Below are 23,457 nucleotides of genomic sequence, written 5' to 3' on the forward strand. Positions count from 1 at the left end.
TTTTGATACAGACTTTTTTAAAAGTATTTCTGATTCTTTCATCTATAATTATAATGTTATTTTCACTGTAATGTTCAGCAAGATTTGTTAATGATTTTTTGTCTTTACTATTTTTTGTTTTCAAAGTTTCACTTAAAAACGGTAGTATAGGCATTGCATGAACAGATTTTAGTTAATTATTTTTTGTTCCTATGGGATAGAGGTGAGGAAATTATGTTTTCCCTAGTAATTTGTTTAACCACAGCAAATAATTATTTTTATGCTAAAAATCATAAATTACATAAATATCTGCAATAATGCTGATCATGTTTATGCTTGTATCCCAATTAAGTTGAATAAACAGCATTAAAAATTGATTTCGTAAATTTTATGTGATTAAACTAATAATTCTACATTTCCAGAATTTTGATTATATTCCTGGTATTCCTGTGCCTGATGTTGGCAAATTTGGAGGATCAGTTAGCCTTGCAGATTACTGTCCATATATTCAGGTGAGTTGTTCTTTTTTTTTCTCATACATTCCATTGAGATCATCCTTTAGCATTAGCATTAGCATTAGTAGAGGCATATGATGCAAGAAAGCAAGCTTATTCAGCATCAGCCAAAAAAAAACCCTCTCCCATTTCACCCCTCCGTTCGTTCGAAATACCTGTCCAGTTGAGCTTTAAATTTGTTTAGGCTATCAACTTCAACAACAAGTGATGGAAGTCGGTTCCACCAACCAACCACCCGCTGGCCAAAGGCAAATTTCCGCACATCTATCCGACATCCGTCCTTCCTCAATTTGAATTTATGCCCTCTGAGGTGATTATTCTGAGAAAGATGAAGAATCCCATTGGCATTGAGCATGCTCAAACCATTCAAAGCCTTATACACCTCTATCAGATCACCTCGCCGGTGCCTAGTCTCCAGACTCTGTAATTTGCAAAACTTAAGCCTTTCTTCGTAAGAGCAACCCTTTGTTCCATTTACTAATCTTGTTGCCCTTCTCTGTACCCGTTCCAGCAGCTCTACATCCTTCTTGAAATGAGGCCTCCAGACCTGTATACAGTACTCAAGATGTGGCCTAACCATTGCCTTATACAAGGGAATAATCACCTCCTTATCCCTGCTAGAAAAATTCCTGTATATCATTGACAAGACACCATGAGCTACTCTTGCAGCTCGTCTGCACTGCTCAGAGAACTTCATATCTGCCTGCACAATTACCCCCAGGTCCTTTTCATTCTCCACCACTGTCAGTGTAGTACTGCAGAGTTGATACATTGCTCTGGGGTTACTGTTACCCATATGTAGTACTTTACATTTGTCAATGTTAAACTTCATTTGCCACCTCTCAGCCCATCTGTTCAACCTTTCCAGATCCTGTTGCAGCAGCATAGCGTCAGTAGTGTCCTTAACGACCCTGCCAACCTTTGTATCATCTGCAAACTTGGACATTAAACTTGATATCCCATCATCAATATCATTCATAAACACCGAAAACAACAATGGACCCAACACTGAACCTTGAGGAACTCCACTAATAACATTAGTCCACGTTGAGCAGTGTCCATTGATTACCACTCTCTGTCTTCTGCCACTCAACCATCCCCTTATCCATAGCAGCAATTTGCCTCCAATGCCACACTGCTCCAATTTGTGCAGCAGTCTTCCATGTGCAACAGTATCAAAAGCCTTTCTAAGATCCAAATATATAATATCAAAGTTATTCCCTGCATCCAGTTCTTTTGTGACTACATCATAGTATCCAGTCAAATTGGTCAGGCAAGACCTGCCCTTAACAAAACCATGCTGCGTCTGAGCTATAACTGAATTCTTGTCTAGATGATCCTGCAGTGCTTCTTTAACCAGTGCCTCCATTAATTTACCTGGAACAGAAGTTAAACTAACAGGTCTATAATTACTTGTGTCAGCCTTTGATCCTCCTTTGTGAATTGGGGTTACATTTGCACATCTCCAGTCTATGGGTACCTCCCCTGAGTCCAAAGAAGCTCTCATAATTATGGCTAGGGGTTTGCATACTTCCTTTGCTGCCTCCTTTAATATAACTGGATAGATCCCATCCACCCCAGGTGCCTTTTTTATGTTTATCCTCAACAATCTCTCCTCCACTTTCCTCTCAGTTATTACAAAATCATCCAGCTCACTGCCAATGTTTACTTTACCTACATCATTCTCCTTCCTGAATAACTCCTCATGCGTGAATGTAGATGCAAAATACTCGTTTAGATTGTTAGCCACCTGAGCAGGATCCTCAACTGTTGAACCATCAATATCCAGTGGACCAATCTGATTCATCCCTTTCCTTCTCGAGTTCAAGTATGTAAAGAACTCCTTTCTGTTTTTCTTTGCATCCTTTGCCAAGGATTTTTCGTAGTCTGCCTTTGCCTGCCTAATCTCCTTTGTGACTTGGTTACAGACCAACTTATATCTATCATAGGCTTCCATGTCACCCATTAATTTGTATGTATCCCATGCATTTTTCTTCTCTGCCACATGTCTCATTAGTCCATCTGACAACCATTTAGGCCTAAACCTTGAACAATATTTCTTAGTTGGTATGTAAAGCCTGGTAGCCACCAAGATTAGTTCCTTGAATGCTTCCCATTTTGAGTTTGCTGTTGGTAACATCATCAGTTGGTCCCACTGTATAGAATTTAAATACTGTCTCAGACCATCATAGTCGCCTTTACGAAAACAAAAACCCTTCCCTTTACCTCTGATGGTAGTTACCTCCTTGAGTAAATCCCACTTCAATACACTGTGATCACTGCCACCTAGTGGTTCATTTATCTGCAGGTTCTTAATGCATGAAGAATCACTACTGATAATCAGATCAAGAGTATTGCTCCCTCTTGTTGCCTCACGAACATGCTGATGTAGAAAACAATCATCCAATAAATCCACAAAAGCCTTGCTAGTGTGCGAGTGACCAACCCACAAATTCCAGTCAATATCTGGGAAATTAAAATCCCCCATTATAAGACTCTCTGATTTACTGGCCCACTCTATTTCCCTGTACAATATATTATTATACTCATCAGAGTCATTAGGCCTATAGCACACTCCTACTCTCAATTTTGATTTCCCTATGCTTATGTCACACCAAACTGACTCGACACTGCCCTGTCCATCGATGTCAACTGGCTTCACTTCCTTGGTTTTTATGTGTTTCTTAACTAATAGCATAACCCCTCCCCCCTTCCTATCCTGTCTATCCTTTCTGTAGACGTTGTACTCCCCAAATTGCAGTTCTGCATCCCTTATATCTGTGTGACACCACGTCTCTGATATCCCAACAATATGTGCCTTCGATGTTTTGAGCAATATCTCAAATTCATTAAATTTATTTACTAAACTCCTAGCATTGGTGTACACGCAAGTATACCTGCACCTGTTTCTATTCTTAGCTACCCTAACACAACCCATGTGTTTACTTGTACCGCAGTGGCTCCCAGCAGTCTCTGAAATACCATGCATCTTGTTTTTCAGGCTTCTGCTCATTCTAATAGAAGCAGTGCAAGAATCTCTTTCACCTCTGCCAGTGGCTACTGTCAATCTATTGGTCTTTGTCTCCCCCCCCAACTAGCAGTTTTCCGACCCACCTAACACTGCCTCGACAGCATCAGCAAAAATTCTTGCACCCTTTCTATTTAAGTGTATCCCATCCCTGTAGAAGCAATCTCTCCTGTTAACAAGTACAGTCCAGGCTGAAAAAAATTCTACCCCTTGAGCCTTGCACAATCCCTCCAGGGCCGAATTGATCGACAAGGCTCTCATCATATACTCCCTCCTATCGTGTCTGGGCAGAATTGCAGACACTTTCAAGTTCAACCCTAATTCACGGCTTTTTTTCAACAGTGACCTGTACTTGCTAAGTAACTCCGCCGGTCTCCTACTTTAGGGGTTGAATGTCCGGGTGCAGTAACTATTAAAAAAATAATTTTAATTTATCTGTATATATATATACAGATAAATTAAAATCCATGACACAACATGGCACATCAAAATGTTAATCCCCCAAAAAGCATAGTTTACAGCAATGTTAATATAAATATGCTATAAGTCACAATAGAATCAATTATCATTGTTCCAGCAATCCAAAAGAAATTGGCTCGTGCATATATTAACATTTTATGAACCCTAAATCACTGTAGAAAAGCAAAGCAAAGCCAAAAAAAAAAAAATTAAAATTCTATTAGTATTAAACCAAATAACTACGCATACCTTCAATGTGATACTTGTGCCTGCTTTGCTGAACACAGACGGATGATGCATGGCGGCGTCATTGACAATGCAAGCCTCATTTCTTCATCAATGGATCTGAGTCTCTCCCTCTTTGATGTTTTAATTTCAGTCATAGTCGAAAATGGTAATAACACATTAATTGCCATCTTGGGGCTAGCCAGATATTCTTTCCTTATTGACAACCAAAATGTGTCCAACTGCACTTCACAATGTTTTAATCGTAATTTTCTGTCCGCCTTCAGATCTGTTAGTTCCTCTGGTGCATTTGTCGGAAGAGATTTTGCATCTGCAACAAATGGATCATGAACCCAGTCAACATCTTCAATGCTCTCTCCAAAATAATCCTTGAACTTCTGCTGCAAGTTATCTAAATGATTTTTAATGAAGTCCATCACCACTCTATTGCCAGCAGCAAGCGGCCAGTGGGAACATCTCATATAATCCATTTGCAATGCATTGAATCCACAAATCCAGCTTATTCTGAAAGCCTTGAATCTTATCCATACTCGTAAAAAGATTTGCGTTCTTGCTTTACATTTTTCGGTTCAGCTCATTCAAGTGAACCAAAATATCAGAAAGATATGCCAACTCAGTCACCCATTCATCATCTGCAAATAACTCTGCATACTCATGTCCTGTTAAAAATGTCTGTATCTCCTCCTTAAGTTCAAAAAGGCACATTAACATTTTACCACGTGAGAACCACTGTACTTCTGTATGTAGCAGGAGTGTAGTGTGTTCAGATCCCATTTCCTGACACAAAAAGGAAAAATGCTGCGAATGGAGAGGCCATGATTTGATGAAGTTAACAACTTTTACTACTTCATCCAGCACAACTTTCAGAGGAGATGGCAAAGACTTGGCAACAATGGCTTCACAGTGAATAAGACAATAGTCACATTGTATGTCAGGATTCACTTCGTGCACTTTAGCTACAAAGCCTTTAACTTGACCTGTCATGGAAGCAAACTCCATCTGTGCAAACACTAACACAATCCTTCCAATTTAATTCATTTTGAAGCATATATACAAGCTGGCATTAACAAAGTTTTGGCTATTGTGTGTGGCTTTTTGGCCTTTACGATAAATTCAACTACTTTATTGCTAGCTTCCTGTACTTTTTCCGAAACACATACCAACAAAGTTATGAACATAGCCTGTTTTTTTTTTTTTTTTTTTTTCTTGCAACAACTGTCGAAAATAATTGATATCTTTGCATGCCAGAGAAGAATGTTTTGTTGAAAAATGCCGTTTCAGTTTACTGGGAACCGTAGCACCATTGCTGAGTTTTTCTCCGCATTCGAGGATTGGGCATGCTTTATCCTGACTCCAGAAAAAAACCAAAAGACAAATAATTATCACTACACTGTCTGCACGCTAATTTTTGTTTCTTTTTTTTTTTTCAGGCTCGTCACTTTCAGTACTTGCACTCGTGGACAGAATACTCCTTATGACGAACTTGTCCATTGTTAAAAAAAGAAAATAGTAAAATCAACAGTGTTATGACTTGTGATCACAGTTTTCTGACTATTTCAGAGCACAGCTGTGAGGAAACTGAAAGTAATAGACACAGTACCAATGCTCTTCTAACAGAGGAGGGGTACATCTATCGCTTTAAAATATAGTCTTATAACAAGGGGTGGGTGCATTGGCACAAGAACAAAGTAATAAAGTTGAAGTAGCACAGACACACAGGGACAAATATCAAAACAAGCTAATAAAATACGGGGGATGTTTTGCTAATCCTTACACTTTTAAGGAACAGCATATACGTAACCAACTTTAACAAGTGGCACCTTACATCAGCACAACGACAAAATGAGAACTATTGGAAGGGCAAACACACAAATAACTTTAGAAAGTAAGCGTTGCATGCTCGCATGAAAAATAATTTTCTGTTTCAGTAAAAATGGCATATTGTGAAATATAACAATGAGTAGCATTACAAACATATATAAAAACTATAAATTGGGAGTAATTAATGTACGGTTAATTTCTTACAGTAGGTAAAAGTTCTCAGTTGTCCGTTTCTAATCATAATACATATAGTATTATTTATAGGTATACAGCTTCAGCAAAGTTCGCAGCACACCTATTGCAGAACACTGGTAGAGACCATAAGATTAAAGTAAGGTAGGGCATTAGCAGCATCAGCCAAAAAAAAAAAAAAAAAAAAAAAATAGAAACTCTTTGTCTATATATCCTTGCATTTGTTTTATCCTACTCTTCCCAACTGCAGAAGGCACTGATTCATTTGCCCCTCTCACCAGACTACCTCCCTAGGTGTTTGAGGTTTTATTCAACCTCATCCACCCAGGTAGGCAGTTTTAACCATTGGTGGATGACATACTGAGAATATGTAAACTTATACAGTAGACTCTCGATTTTTGGGATAGATGGTAAAAAAGAATTCCCGGATAATTGATTTCCCAGTTAATCCAAAAATACAGTAAGTCCCCGACATGTGTAACAGATACATTCCAGGACTTTTTACGTAACTCGGGAATGACTGACAAAATATTGCTACTATATCCCTGATATGTCAAAATTACAAAAACCACATAATATCCTCAGAAGAATGAAGAAAAACAGTTATATTTTTAATTAGTTCAATTAAAACAAATTATCTGGGGACAGAGGTGAAGTTGCCAGAGTGACACATAAGAAAAGAAAACATAAAATGAAGAAAACATGCATGTTATTGTACTGTAAAAACTGATATGTATTTCGTAGCCTTGTTTATTAAAGTTAACTTCATTGGTGACGATCGCTTTACCACTTCTCATATTCTGTCTTTCTCCTTTATTGTGTTCCCCGTTGCCACTGACAAAGCTGAATTCCATATGATACTTATTAATGTTTGGCCATTTTTTCATACATCCTTATTATTTTAATTTTCTGATTCAACTCGATTGCTTTCCTTTTCTTGGTAGATTTACTAGTACCACTGTCACATATTCTCTTAGTCGGCACCTTTTAAATGGTCAAAATGAAAATTTCTGTAATGAACTTCACAGGGTTAAGGCAAAAACTCACGATTATCACCCCACGAGAGTTCACATTTTAGTAAAGCACATTTCTGGATATTACTACCATAAAACAATAAAAACTATTTGCACTCTCCAGTTTATTGGGCTTTTCTGTTCATGCATCTAATTATAAATGGGTAGTAAACTCAATCTTATTGCATTTTTGCGATAATCCCGATAACTGGAATTCTGTGCATTTTTACGTTACGGTATTATGAATACGGTTAAATATGCGTCCCCTTCACTGAAATCTTCAGTCATATAAAAATATATAAATAACGTAACATAAGACTGAAATTACATAAGTCAGGGACTTACTGTATCGAAAAATGTTCAGCAACCTAAGTAAAAAGTATGGCAATAGATAAAAAATGAAAAAAACTTACCACACACTACTCGTTTGTCCAATGCGATGCTTCTCTTTATTTTATGTGATGTTGATTTTAAATCTAATAGCTTCCCTTTATTTTTTACAGTGTCGCATATGGTTTGGTCACCAACATTATAATGGTTCATTAGAGATTTAACAGATGCACAATTTTCAAATTTTTGAATAATTTCAAGTTTCACAACTCTTGCTTTTGCCCATCATTTTCGCAATTTCTAAACAAAAAAAAACGTTATTATTAAAAAAAATTCCGACATTCCTGACATAAAAAACTAAACAATCGACGCGATGCACAAAAACAAACTAGACATTTGGTCTCTGTTTTAGTCTCTTTTTTTTTTTTTTTTTTTTTTTTTGAGTAGTGGGTGTGAAGACAGCAGGGGTTGCAAGATAATAGGCACACTAATCTCCAAACGATGACAACACCACTTCTTGTCCCTTATTTATTTATGACTTGCAAAATAGCTGTTTATAATTATTCTAGTTATTACTTGAATTTTATGATTTCTGGTTGATTTTATTGTTTTTTATTTGGAATCTTGAAGTGTCCTTCAGTAAATCGAGAGTGTGCTGTATATATGTTTCAGTGAATGATGGTGGAAAATTCTACCTTCATTCAGTTTGTTCTTCCTTCACCTGAATCAAATCCAATCCAAGATACCTTATTTCAAATCTCTGTAACCCACACCTTTGTAATTTCTCCTCATGTGGGTTCCTCTTTCCTGTTCATAATAGATGACACACGTGTCTTTGGATTCTAAGAGGTTTGATGTCTTTTCTCATATGCAATCTCACCATTGATTTGTATAGTGAACTACAGCCTTCATATATGCAAAAGAAAATCATTAATAAAACACCTTGCACCTTCCTGGGTGCCTTCTTATGCTGATACCTGCTGTATAAAAAAAAAACAAAAAAAAAAAAAAAAAAACTGAAGTTTCTTTCCCCATTTATGTCCTTCAGCTCTACCCCACCTAGTATAAAAGTTATTTTTGAGTTATGTGAAAGATATGGGTGGGGAATGGTAAATTCAAATCTAGTTTTGCCTTTAGCCAGCGGGTGGTTGGTTGGTGGAACAGACTTCCATCCCTTGTGGTGGAGGTTGATAGCCTAAATAAGTTTAAGGCTCAGCTGGACAGGTATTTTGAATGAACAGAGGGGTGAAGTGGAAGTGGGTTTTTTTTGGCTGATGCTGCATAAGCTTGCTTTCTTGCATCAAATGCCTCTACTAATGCTAATGCTAATGCTAGATAATTATTACTTTAAATGGTTTGAAATAATACACACTTAAACTATACATAATGTTTTATCTTAAATTGAAAACTTATTATCTACTGAGTACAATTCAGTAGATCTTTAATAAGTTAATGAGTAAATAAACTGACTATGAACTCAGCCACTTGACAGTTTTGCCTGTTTTTAATGACAACATTTCAAACCAAAATATTGGGATTCATTCTCAAGTCAAGGAAGAACAGGGGATAGGAATTGTTTAAGATATATCACAGAGTAGGGTAAATTGATTTTGCAAAATTCTTATTTACATTAATGGTAAAACTACCATCCGGTGTAAAAGGAAGGGTCTTTGCTCGTAAAAGTGACCACACTGGTCAGACAATTTTTAAACTCTATACAGTGGGCCCAACTGATGATGTTACCAACAGCAAATTCTAAATGGGAAGTATTCAAGGAAATTCAAGGAATTAATCATGAAAGCTACTAGGCTTTTCATACCAAATAAGAAATACTGTTCGAGGTTTAGGCCTAAGTGGATGAACTAATTAGACTAGTGGCAGAGAAGAAAAAATGCATGGGATGCATATTAATTATCAGGCGACACAGAAGCCTGTGGCAGATTTAAGCTAGTCTATAATCAAGCCACAAAGAAGTTTAGGAAAGCAAAGGCAGATTATGAGAAATCTTTGGCAAAGGATGCAAAAGAAACACAACAGAGACTTCTTAGACTTCTTTACTTAAGTAAATTCTAGAAGGAAGGGGATGAATCAGATTGCTCCACTTGATATTGATGGTTCAACTGTTGATGATCGTGCTCAGAAAGCTGACAAACTGAATGAATATTTTGCATCTACATTCACAAATGAGGAATTCTCTATGGAAGTGGAGGACAAAATTTATCAAACTCTATACCAGGGAGTTAAATGATTTTGTAATAACTGAGAGGAAAGTGGAAGATAAATTGTTGAAGTTGGACATAAGAAAGGTACCTGGGGCAGATGGGATATATCAATTACATTAAGGTAGGCAGCAAGGGAAGTAAGCAATCCCTTAGCCATAATTATGAGATTCAGGGGAGGTCCTCTCGGACTGAAGATCTATGAATGTATCCCAAATTCACAAAGGGTGACACGAGTAATTACAGATCTGTTACTTTAACTTCTGTTCGAGGGAAAATAATGGAGTCACTGGTTAAAGAAGTAATGCCAGAACATCTAGACAAGACTGTAGTTATAGTTCTGACACAGCATGGGTTTGTTAAGAGGAATTAATGTCACACCAATTTGATTGGATACTACGATGTGGTCACAAAGGAACCGGATGCAAAAATAAATTTTATGTTAGCATTAGCAAAGGCACATGATGCAAGAAAGCAAGCTTATATAGCATCAGCCAAACAAAAAAAAAAAAAAAAAACCCTTATTTCACTCATCCACTCGCTCCAAATGTTTGTCAAGTTCTGCCTTGAATCTATTTAAGCTATCAACTTCTACAACAACAGATGGAAGTTTGTACCAGCAATCAACCACCCGCTGGCTAAAGGCAAACTTCCGCCCATCTATCCTACAACCGTCTTTCCTCAATTTGAATTTACACCCTCTCAGGTGATTATTCTGGGCAAGACGAAGAATCACATCAGCATTAAGCATGCTCAAACCATTCAAGACTTTATACACCTCAATCAGATCACCTTGCAGGTGCCTAGTCTCCACACACTGTAATTTGCAAAACTTAAGCCTTTCTTCCATTCACTAATCTTGTTGCCCTTCTCTGTACTCGTTCCAACAGCTCTACATCCTTCTTAAAATGAGGCCTCCAGACATGTATACAGTACTCAACGTGTGCCCTGACCATTACCTTATACAAGGGGATAATCACCTCCTTATCCCGTCTAGAAAAATTTCTGTATATCATTGACAAGATGCCATGAGCTCTTGCAGACCATCTGCACTGCTCAGAAAACTTCATATCTGCCTGCACAATTACACCAGGTCCTTTTCATTCTCTACCACTGTCAGTGTGGAAACCCCACAGACTATCTCGTAATAGCGATTTTGCAATTATGCCACCGCGATTATCTTTTTTTTTTTTTTTTTTTTTAATAGGACCCAGCCGCTGAAATCCCAGGAAATTAGGCGGCAGGACCTGCCAGAGTATAATAAATTTCAAGGTACACCTGGCCAGCCTCCTCGTTGGCATAGTACGGACAACGTCGGGTCCCATCACGGGCTCGACGGCCAATAGGCCAGAAGAACAATGGGCACAACATACTACACAACACATGATACACACACTTTTAAATCTCTGGTCTTGACAGAGTACTGTCCCTCGATACAGTGAACACTCGCGGAGATGGGAGAAATTCCTGGTGCCGTTTGACCCTCAACATACTTTGTACTTTGTCAGTGTGGTACCACAGAGTTGATACTCTGGGATTACTGCTTCCCATATGTAGTACTTTACATTTGTCAATGTTAAACTTCATTTGCCACCTCTCAGCCCATCTGCTCAACTTTTCTAGATCCTGTTGCAGCAGTGTAAGGGCGACTCCATAGCCAGGTGGGCAGGAGCAGCAGTGCGTAGCACACGCTTCTTGATTAGACCAGGGTTTGAGCCGGTGACCACCAAATACAGAGGATGTGGAAAGGTCAGGGAATGACCACTACGTGTCCCTGGAGCAATATGTCCTTAGTTGCTAAAGCTCCTAAAAAAACAAAAAACAAAAACCGAATAACAACATGCAGCAGTATACTGTCATTAGTGTCATTAACAACCCTGCCAACCTTCGTATCGTCTGCAAACTTGGACATTAAGCCTGATATACCATCATCAGTATCATTTATAAATACAGAAAACAACAATGGACCCAACACTGAACCCTGAGGGACTCCAATAATAACATTAGTCCACGATGAGCAGTGTTCATTCATTACCACTCTCCGTCTTCTCCCATCCAACCATCCTTTTATCCATAGCAGCAATTTTCCTCCAGTGCCACACTGCTCCAATTTGTGCAGCAGTCTTCCATGCGCAACAGTATCAAAGGCTTTTCTAAGATCCAAATATATGATATCAAAGTTATTCTTTGCATCCAGTTCCTTTGTGACTACATCATAGTATCCAATCAAATTAGTCAGGCAATACTTTCCCTTAACAAACCCATGCTGTGTCCGAGTTATAACTGAAGCCTTGTCTAGATGATCCTGCAATGCTTCTTTAACCAGTGCCTCCATTAATTTCCCTGGAACAGAAGTTAAACTAATACTTCTGTAATTACCTGTCTCCCTTTGATCCTACTTTGTGGATTGGGGTCACATTTGCACATCTCCAGTCCATGGGTACCTCCTCTGAGTCCAGGGAAGTTCTCATAATATGGCTAAGTGTTTGCTTACTTCCTTTGTTGCCTCCTTTAATATAAGTGGATAGATTCCATCCACCCTAGGTGCCTTTCGTGGGTTTAACTTCAACAATTTCTCCTCCACTTTACTCTCAGTTATTACAAGATTATCTAGCTTACTGCCAGAGTTGAATACACCTCTGGCATTCCCTTCCCTGAATGTCGATGCGAAATATTCATTCAGTTTGTTAGCTACCTGAGCAATATCATCAACAGTTGAACCATCGATATCAAGTGGACCAATCTGATTCATACCCTTCCTTCTAAAGTTTACATAAGTAAAGAACTCTTTGCTATTTTTCTTTGCATCCTTTGCCTAACCTCCTTTGTAACTTGGTTACAGATCAACTTATATCTATCATAGGCTTCTGTGTCAGGTGTTAATTTATATGTATCCCATGCTTTTTTCTTCTCTGCCATATGTCTCATTAGTTCATGTGACATCCATTTAGGCCTAAACCTTGAACAATATTTCTTAGTTGGTATGTAAAGCCTAGTAGCTTCCAAGATAAGTTCTTTGAATGTTTCCCATTTTGAATTTGCTGTTTGTAACATCATCAGTTAGTCCCACTGTATAGAATTTAAATACTGTCTCAGACCATCGTAGTCGCCTTTACGAAAGCAACAACCCTTCCCTTTACCCCTGATGGTAGTTACCTCTTTGAGTAAATCCCACTTGAGCACACTGTGATCACTGCCACCTAGCGGTGCCTTTATCTGCAGATTCTTAATGCATGAAGAATCACTAGTGATAATCAAATCAAGAGTATTACTCCCTCTTGTTGCCTCCCGAACATGCTGATGTAGAAAACAATCATCCAATAAATCCACAAAAGCTTTGCTAGTGTGTGAGTGACAAACCCACAAATTCCAGTCAATATCTGGGAAATTAAAATCCCCCATTATAAGACACTCTAATTTATTGCTCATTATACTCATCAGATTCATTAGGCCTATAATACACATCTACTCTCATATTTCCTTTCCCAGTGCTTATGTCACACCAAACAGACTCAACATTGCATTGTCCACCAACATCAATTGGATGCACTTCCTTAGATTTTGTGTGTTTCTTAACTAACAGCATAACCTCTCCTCCCTTCCTGTCCTGTCTATCCTTTCTGTACACATTGTATTCCCCAAATTCCAGTTCTGCACTGCTTATGTGTGTGTGACACCATGTCTCTGATATCCCAACTGTATCTGCCTTTGATGTCTTGACTAGCACTTCAAGCTCATTGAATTTATTAACTATACTCCTAGCATTGGTGTACATGCAAGTATACATGCACCTGTTTCTACTCTTAGTTACTCTTTTCTAAAAACCCCTGTATTTACTTGTTTCACTTTTACTTCTGCCAGCGGCTACTGTTAAATCTATTAGTCCTTGTATCCCCCCCCCAAGATAGCAGTTTTTCGACCCACCTAACTCTGCCTCGATAGCATCAACAAATATTCTTGCACCCTTTCTATTTATGTGTATCCAATTCCTGTAGAAGCAGTCTCTCCTGTTAACAAGCACAGACCTGGCTGAGAAAAATTCTACCCCTTGAGCCTTGCACAATCTCTCCAGGGCCGAATTAATCGACAAGGCTCTCATCATATACTACCTCCTATCGTGTCTGGGCAGAATTGCAGACACTTTCAAATTCAACCCTAACTCACGACTTTTTTTCAGAATTGTCTTGTACTTGGTAAGTAATTCTGCTGGTCTCCTACTCTTAATATCATTAGTGCCAACATGTACAACAATATCACCCTTTGTGCCCTTAAAGGATGATATCTGCCCTACATCATCAACCTTTGCCCCTGGCAGACATACCATCTATCCTTTTTGCACGATATGTTCCCCATTTCTCTGACAATAGAGTCACCTACAACAACAAGTTCCTTTGGGACCAGCACATTCTGCCTTGGGGGTTGCCGCTGTGTTGAGTGATGTTCAAGTGCAAGCTCTGGCATTGATGTGGGCAGCTGAGAGCTTGATTGGCCCCTTAATTTAAATCCTTCAAGGGCATCCACCCTGTCCTTTAAGCTCTCATGTAAGCCCATAACAATGCCAAGTTGGTACCTGATTTCCTTGCACTCCTTACATTGCGCACACACAAAGACATTCCCCTTGGAAATATCATGTCCCGTTCCTGATTGCTCCACAAACATCAAACAAGCAGTGCATTTCAATAGACTGTGATTCAAAATACAACTGCCACCCCCTCAGTTCTCCCCTGAGCCACAGCACGTCCACTAGTTTGAGCCTTTTGCTTTGCTGCTCTGGGTCAAGTTCAATAAAATTCCAGTACAAAATATAACCCTAAACCTATATCCCAATGCAGTTATAACACTATATATATATATGTATTTCGGTATCGATGTTATCTCCGAGTTACATTATATGACTCTCTTATCCCCTGTCAACTTATATGTATTAATTTATGATGTTAAGTTTGTAATAACTAGGTTGCTATATTAATTTTGTTAAAAAAGTACAATTCAGTTGGCAATGAAATTTAATAAGATTAATAAATTTTATTGCTTAATTGATATCACTATACTCTCTATCTAGTTTTCCGTTAAACCTTACGCTATCTAGATTTCCGTTAAACCTTAAGTTACGAACGATTAATCTACGGACATGAGGTATTATTTACTTTCCAAATCGTGCTATCTAAATTCAAAATAAACCACGGACCTTGACTACGTCTATAAGCTACTTATAGAAAATAATTTAATCTAACAATTAAGTCAATAAAGCGGCTAAGTATAATTAAGAACTTTTTGTTTGCGGGAGCTGCAAAACCTGGCCACACTTGGATTTGATACCCTTACCAATACTAAGTAATAACCTACAAAATCTCTATCTAAATTCAATTTAAACTAAAGTATTGTTACTAGGAATATAAAGCAACTGTAAAAAATAAATTGATATGCCAATTTAAGTCAATAAAAAAGCAAAAACTTCTCTATTTGCTGGAGCTGTAAAAGCTTCGCCTGTTCACATGCACTCTCGCACCCACACTTGGATTTCAGGAAGGCTTTTGATACTGTTGCACATAAAAGAATGCTGTACAAATTGGAGAAATATGGCATTAAGGGCAAGTTGCTGCTATGATTAAAAGTATGGGTGAGTGGGAGAAGAGAGAGTGGTAATCAATGAACACTGCTCTTCATCGACTAATGTTATTAGTAGATTCCCCCAGGGTTTGGTGCTAGGCCCATTGTTGTTTTGTATATTTATCAAATATTGATGAAAGTATATCAGTTTTAATGTCCAAGTTTGCAGATGATACGAAGGTTGGCAGGGTTGTTAATGACAGTATGCTACTGCAACAGGATCTAAAAAAGTTGGGCAACTGAAGTTTAACACTGACAAATGAAAAGTACTGCATGCGGGTAGCAGTAACCCCACAGTAACATACCAACTGGGTGGTACTACACTCAGGGTAGTGGAGAATGAAAAGGACCTGGGGAGTAATTGTGCAGTCAGATATGAAGTTGTCTGAACAGTGCAGACAGGCTGCAAGAGCAGGTCATGGTGTCTTGTCAATGATATACAGAAATTTTGTTAGCAAGGATAAGGAGGTGATTGTTTTCTTGTATAAGGCAATAGTCAGGGCACACCTTGAGTACTGCATACAGGTCTGGAGTCATCATTTTAGGATGTATAGCTGCTGGAGTGACTACAGAGAAGGGAAACAAGATTGGTGAGGGAACAAAGGGTGTGCTCTTACCAAGAAAGGCTTCAATTCTGCAAATTGCAGCATCTGGAGACTAGGCACCTGTGAGGTGATCTTATTGAGTTGTTTAAAACTTTCAATGGTTTGAGCAAACTCAGTGCTGATGGGATTCTTCCTCTTCCTCAGATTACTTGCTCGAGGAAGCATAAATTCAAATTGTGGAAGGACGTTCGTAGAATAGATATGCGGAAATTTTCCTTTAGCCAGCAAGTGGTTGATTTCTAGAACAAACTTCTATCAGTCGTTATGGAAGTTGATAGCTTAAATAAATTCAAGGAAGAACTAGACATATTTTTGGAGGTAATGGACATATGAAACAGGAAGTTTTTTTTTTTTTTGCTAATGCTGTTTAAGCTTGCTTTCTTGCATCATGCATCATATGCCACTAATAATGCTAATGCTAATTGGGATATCTTATGAAAACATCCTAGTTTGTAATATTCTATAAAACAAAAAACTTATCTATATATTCATAATTAAGTTTCTATAAAGGTTTAATATAATTACCTTGATACAGCTCCTGTGGTTCCCACTTGCTGACTGGCCTAGAATGTGATAGGATTGTTATGGAGAAATTATTCAGATTTATGATAATACATGATAAATGCCAATTTTTTTTCCATGCAACAATCCAGTCATATTTGAGTCAATTGCAGAATGGAAATTATCATTCAGGAATGTGGAAAATACAGTGGGTAAGATACTGAATTCTTTTCCCATATCTTTTAAAACTTTTTTTGATTAAAGAGAATGCTGTTGCAGTTTATTTTTTTCCTTAGCCATGTTTTACCCTATGGGATTCACTTGATACAAGTACACACCATATGCAATGCATAATTCCTGAAAATGAGTTTTGTATACAACTACCAAACAGATGCAGACAGGCAGTATGCTACTCATTAGTTATTGCCAACTAACTAATGAAAATCATTAGTTAGTTGGCAATAACTAATGATTTTCACGCACAATTTTTCTTTCTTTTTTTGTAGACGAACTTAAAAAATAATTCATCACACCAATTCTTAGTTAGAACTATTTTATTCAAATGAAACTTACACAGCACTATTCAAATCCTTGTCAATAAATTTGGAGAAGAGAGACTGCACAAAGCTCATGGGGTAGAATTTTTCTCAGTGTGGTCTCTGGTTTTTACAGGAATAGTATAGATTTAAATAGAAGGGGTGCAACAATTTTTGCTAATAATATTGAGTAACTGTTAGGTGGTCAGAAAACTGATAGTACACAGATTAATAGATTAGTTAGAGCTGTAAGCAGAGATGAAAGTGTTTCTTGCACTGCTTCTATTGGAATATGCAGTAGTCTCGAAAGCAAGGTGTTGGGGATTTTAAGCCCGGCTGTGGATCATCATAGAACAAGTAAATGCATGTGCTGTGTTACGAAATAAGATAACTAAGAGTAAGAGCAGTTGCATGTATAATCGCATGTACACTAATGCTAGGAGAATAGTAAATAAATTTGAAGTACTGATTAAGTATTGGTATCACTCAACATAAGGGATGGAGAATTTGATTTTGGAGAGTACAGAAAGGACAAGAGGGGTGAGGTGGAGTTATACTCTTAGTTAAGAAGCACATGAAATCGAAGGTAGTGCATCCAGTTTACATGGGTGGCTAGTGCAATGCTCAGTCGGTTTGGTGTAACATAAGCTCTGGGAAAACCAAAATGACAGTAGGAGTGTGTTATAGGCCTAATGACTGTGATGAGAATAAGAAATAGCTATGCAGAGAAATAGAGTGGATCAGTGCATTATAATTGGGATTTTAACTTTCCAGATATTGACTGGAACTTGTACGTTGGTCACTCACACACTAGCAAGAATTTTTGGGATTTAAATGACTGTTTTCTATAGCAGCATGTTAGAAAGGCAATAAGAGGAAGCAATACTCTTTATCTGATTATCAGCAGTGTTTCTTCATGATTTAAGAATCTGTAGTTAAAAGACCCTCTGGGTGTCAGTGATCACAGTGTGCATTTAAAAATATGACAATTGTCAAGGATGAAGGGAAGAGTTTTTTTGTTTTTTTCAGGATGACTGCAGTGGTCTCAACTAATTTTTAAATTCTGTAGCGGGACTATCTGGCAATGTTACCAACAGAAAATTATAAATGGGAAGCAGTCAGGGAAGTAATCATAGAATTTACTAGGCTTTTCATACTAACTAAGAAGTTGTATGGATGTCAGATGACAACCAAAATGGATGTCAGATGAACTGATGAGACTTGTAGCAAAGAAGAAAAATGCATGGGATGAATATAAATTATCAGGTGACAGAATCTTATGGTAGATATAGACTAGTCTGAAATCAACTCACAAAGGAGGTGAAACAGTAACCTGACCAAGGAAAAGAAGAAAAGAAATCTTGATGATCATCCCATTTTGCACTCTGGTACTGCCAAACAGCACTAGGTTGAGAATGACCATGAGAGAATGGCTACATTGGAGAAGAGACCATCACCAAGTTGTGATCTCAGGTGTCTAAAGGGCCACTCACCTTGACCATGTACTCAGAAGGGTTGTTTGTGAGAGAAAGAAAAAGATCAAGCGTGTTGGCTGCATGGTCATAGGGCCAGGGAGTCGTATGTGGGGTTTTGGTTGGCAACTAGGCATTTTGTAAGTAGTCTGATGTTCCACACCAGCCAACCCAGTGTCAGTATTCCATGCAACGCCACCTGAGAAAAGGTGGAGGGGGGCTACCCAAGTTAGGTTGTCTCTGCTGCAGTCAAGTCCCAGGGGAAGGGTCCTGTCTATGATGAGAGCACAATTTATTCACCTGTTTTAATCACACACTTGCCATACTACATGCATGCAAGTCATTTAAGATTTTTTTAAAAACTATATATATATATATTTCAGGGTGCACATATTAAAAGACCATTGAAAACATTCACACATCCTTAGATACAGATAGCACCACAGCACCCTGTAAATGAACACACCACATTCAGGTTGCATACAAGAGAGACAGTACAATTTTCCTGCTCCCAATTGCCTTGTTACACTCTTCACATTACACACTGACAGAGCACATCATTCTGAAACTGTACACACTTTTTTTTTCATATAGATATATATATGAGACAAAAGACACTCATTTGACCATCGCAAAAATTTACACATTGGCCACGATCATTCATACTAATTTCACTTCTTAACCTTTGGAGAGCCCTAGAGTCAATTTGTATAGTATCATATACAGATAAATCTCAGTTTGGTGATCAAGCAATGTGGATGAGACAGCTTTGCAGTTACAGGAATATTATGCTAAGTGTCAATAGAACTGTTTGAGGGTGGATTATGCTGCAGTTTGGAAGGGCGTGTAGAGTTTGCCTAAGCAAAGCTCTACTTGCTTCAAAAACTGACTGCAAGAACTTGGTAACGGCTTTGTAGTATTCTTCTTTGATTACGTAGAGGTGTTCGTAGTTTCTTGGTAGAGGACAGATTTTTGTAATAAAAACATTTTGGTGTTTGTCATGACATGAACAGTCATATAACAGATGTGTCCAGTCTTCAGGAGCTCTGCATGAATAAAGTGGGCCATCGGTTAGTCCCAGGCTGCAGAACTTAGACCTGAAGGAACCATGACCAGTCATAAAGAAAGTAATGTTGCAGGCCAGGGGAAACCCGGGAGGTGGGAGTTAGAGCTACATTAGAGAGAAACCTACTAGCGACGTCTGCCCTAGCAGAAGGTTCCCAACTTTTCTACCACATTTGCTGGAATTCAGTGGCAACATGTTTCCTTTTTATCTTGATGTATGGAAATACCTCGGTTCAACTGGTACTCTAATCCTCAGTGAATAACTTCAAGGTCAAGAGGCACAGTACCTGCCAGAACATGCAAGGCAGGGGTACTAACAGTTCAACAGGTTCTTGTGATGGCAAGCAGGATGATTCTCTGTATGCAGTCCAGTTTGTTTTTTTCCTGACTGTTGCTGTCCTATGAAACCAGATTCCAGCACTATAGCTGGAATCTGGTTTCATAGGAAATCAGATTCCAGAGAGATTGGCATTTAGCAGTTCGTCCATGACAATGGTCTTGAAGAACTGGCCCGGGACAAAGCCCTGGGGACTCCTTCCGGAAACAGTTTACCTGTCGATACGTGATAGAGACTAACTTTTTTATTGCTCAGATAACGATTTATAATTTTATATAAGCTGAGCAGGACACCAACGTGGTATAGCCTCTGCAGGGTTCTAGGCCATCACAAGGTGTCAAACGACCCAGAAAACTCAATGGAAATGGCCAGCAGACATTTTTGTTGAGTATTGGCTGCTGTTTAGCTTCACTGGTACATAGCATCTTCTGTTGATTTACCTGATTTGAATCCATACTGTCTATCAACCTTAGTATCAAACTTAGATTTGCTAGCTTCCAGATGTCAGGAAGCACACCCTGGGCAAGGCAGTTGTTAAAAAGATTAAGGAGGTGATCTGGGAAGATAGAGACAGTCAATTTGATCACCTCCAGCAGATCACATCTTGGGCAAATGTTGTTTTTAGTGTGTTCTAAGGCTGCATTCATTTCTGCAAGAGTAAAGGGCTGTTCAGAGATAGCATTTGCATAAGAGGTGTTATTAGCAGAAGTATCATTTTTGTCTTTCTGTGAGGACTTGGTCTTCTTCTGTAAATAGGACATTGAGGATATTGTTAGCAGTCTTTGCAGTAGTGGGCCAGAGCTCTGTCAGATGATATGGTAGTATGAGCTATTTCATCTCTGGCCATTTTATTCATGGCAATCTAGTATACCTACTCCAGGAGTCTACATTACCAGATATGCCAATGACAGTCTGCCAACTATACCTTTTCTTATTTCTAATGAGAGTCTACAGAGTCTACAGGTCTCTCTCAGTGCAAGAACATAGTGTATAGTGTTTCTTGATTGTGATAAGTACAACAACAACTGTACAGAGAAATAGAGTGGGTCAGTAAACCACAATGTCTTATAATGGGAGATTTTAACTTTCCAGATATTGACTGGAACTTATGGGGTGGTCACTCACATGCTAACAAGACTTTTGTGGATTTATTAAATGACTATTTTCTACAGTACCATGTTAAAGAGACAACAAGAGGAAGCAGCATTATTGATTTGATTATCAGCAGTGATTCTTCATGCACTAAGAACCTGCAGATAAAAGAACCACTAGGTAGCAGTGATCACACTGTACTGATGTGGCATTTACTTAAAGATATAACTGCCATCAAGAGTAAAGAGAAGGGTTCTTTGCTTTCATAAAAGACTACAGTGATCTCAGACAGTTTTAAACTCGATACAGTGGGACCAACTAATCATGTTACTGGCAGAAAATTCATTCTAAATGGGAAGTAATCATAGAAGCTACTAGGCTTTTCATACCAACTAAGAAATACTTTTCAAGGCTTACACTTAAATAAATGTCAGACGAATTTTTAAGATATTTTAAGATTCTACAGGGATGGGATACACTTAAATAGAAAGGGTGCAAGAATATTTGCTGATGCTATCGAGGCAGCGTTAGGTGGGTCGGAAAACTGCTAGCTTGGGGGAAGACAAAGACCAATAGATTGACAGTAGCCACTGGCAGAGGTGAAAGAGATTCTTGCACTGCTTCTATTAGAATGAGCAGAAGCCTGAAAAACAAGATGCATGGTATTTCAGAGACTGCTGGGAGCCACTGCGGTACAAGTAAACACATGGGTTGTGTTAGGGTAGCTAAGAATAGAAACAGGTGCAGGTATACTTGCGTGTACACCAATGCTAGGAGTTTAGTAAATAAATTTAATGAATTTGAGATATTGCTCAAAACATCGAAGGCACATATTGTTGGGATATCAGAGACGTGGTGTCACACAGATATAAGGGATGCAGAACTGCAATTTGGGAAGTACAACGTCTACAGAAAGGATAGACAGGATAGGAAGGGGGGAGGGGTTATGCTATTAGTTAAGAAACACATAAAAACCAAGGAAGTGAAGCCAGTTGACATCGCTGGACAGTGCAGTGTGGAGTCAGTTTGGTGTGACATAAACATTGGGAGATCAAAATTGAGAGTAGGAGTGTGCTATAGGCCTAATGACTCTGATGAGTATAATAAGGAACTGTACAGGGAAATAGAGTGGGCCAGTAAATCAGAGTGTCTTATAATGGGAGATTTTAATTTCCCAGATATTGACTGGAATTTGGGGGCTGGTTACTCACACACTAGCAGGGCTTTTGTGTATTTATTGGATGATTGTTTTCTACATCAGCATGTTCGGGAGGCAACTAGAGGGAGTAATACTCTTGATTTGATTATCAGCAGTGATTCTTCATGCATTAAGAATCTGCAGATAAATGAACCACTAGGTGGCAGTGATCACAGTGTGCTGAAGTGGGATTTACTCAAAGAGGTAACTACCATTAGGGGTAAAGGGAAGGGTTATTGCTTCCGTAAAGGCGACTACGATGGACTGAGACAGTATTTAAATTCTATACAGTGGGACCAACTGATGATGTTACCAACAGCAAATTCAAAATGGGAAGCATTCAAAGAACTTATCTTGGAAGCTACTAGGCTTTACATACCAACTAAGAAATATTGTTCAAGGTTTAGGCCAAAATGGATGTCAGATGAACTAATGAGGCATATGGCAGAGAAGAAAAATGCATGGGATACATACAAATTAACACATGACACAGAAGCCTATGATAGATACAAGTTGATATGCAACCAAGTTACAAAGGAGGTTAGGCAGGCGAAGGTAGATTACGAGAAATCCTTGGCAAGGGATGCAAAGAAAAACAGCAAAGAGTTCTTTACTTATGTAAACTCTAGAAGGAAGGGGATGAATCAGATTAGTCCACTTGATATTGATGGGTCAAGTGTTGATGATCCTGCTCAGGTAGCTAACAAACTAAATGAATATTTTGCATCGACATTCACACATGAGGAGGTATTCAGTGAGGGGAATGCCAGAGGTGTATTCAACTCTAGCAGTAAGCTACAGAATCTTGAAATAACTGGGAGTAAAGTGGAGGAGAAACTGTTGAAGATAAACACAAGAAATGCACCCGGGGTGGATGGGATCTATCCAGTTATATTAAAGGAGGCAGCAAAGGAAGTAAGCAAGCCCGTAGCCATAATTATGAGAGCTTCCTTGGACTCAGGGGAGGTACCCATAGACTGGAAATGTGCAAATGTGACCCTAATTCACAAAGGAGGATCAAAGGCTGACACAAGTAATTATAGACCTGTGAGCTTAACTTCTGTTCCAGGAAAATTAATGGAGGCACTGGTTAAAGAAGCACTGCAGGATCATTTAGACAAGACTTCAGTTATAGCTCAGACACAGCATGGTTTTGTTAAGGGGAAGTCTTGCCTGACCAACTTGATTGGATACTATGATGCAGTCACAAAAGAACTGGATGCAGGGAATAACTTTGAT

The 23,457-nt window shown here is 38.5% G+C and overlaps 1 protein-coding gene across 1 annotated transcript in view; it reads left to right on the forward strand.

Annotated features, from left to right (window-relative positions):
• LOC150075134 (leishmanolysin-like peptidase) overlaps window positions 1–23,457 on the forward strand; it is an 807,866-nt gene that overhangs the window by 683,389 nt on the left and 101,020 nt on the right. The window contains 1 exon segment of the mRNA XM_090388304.1: window positions 402–491. Within this exon segment, the coding sequence (XP_090244430.1) occupies window positions 402–491 (90 nt within the window).

The sequence above is a fragment of the Mastigoproctus giganteus genome, chromosome 14, assembly GCF_048544385.1.
Source record: "Mastigoproctus giganteus isolate SK-2022 chromosome 14, ASM4854438v1, whole genome shotgun sequence".
Taxonomy (NCBI): domain Eukaryota; kingdom Metazoa; phylum Arthropoda; class Arachnida; order Uropygi; family Thelyphonidae; genus Mastigoproctus; species Mastigoproctus giganteus.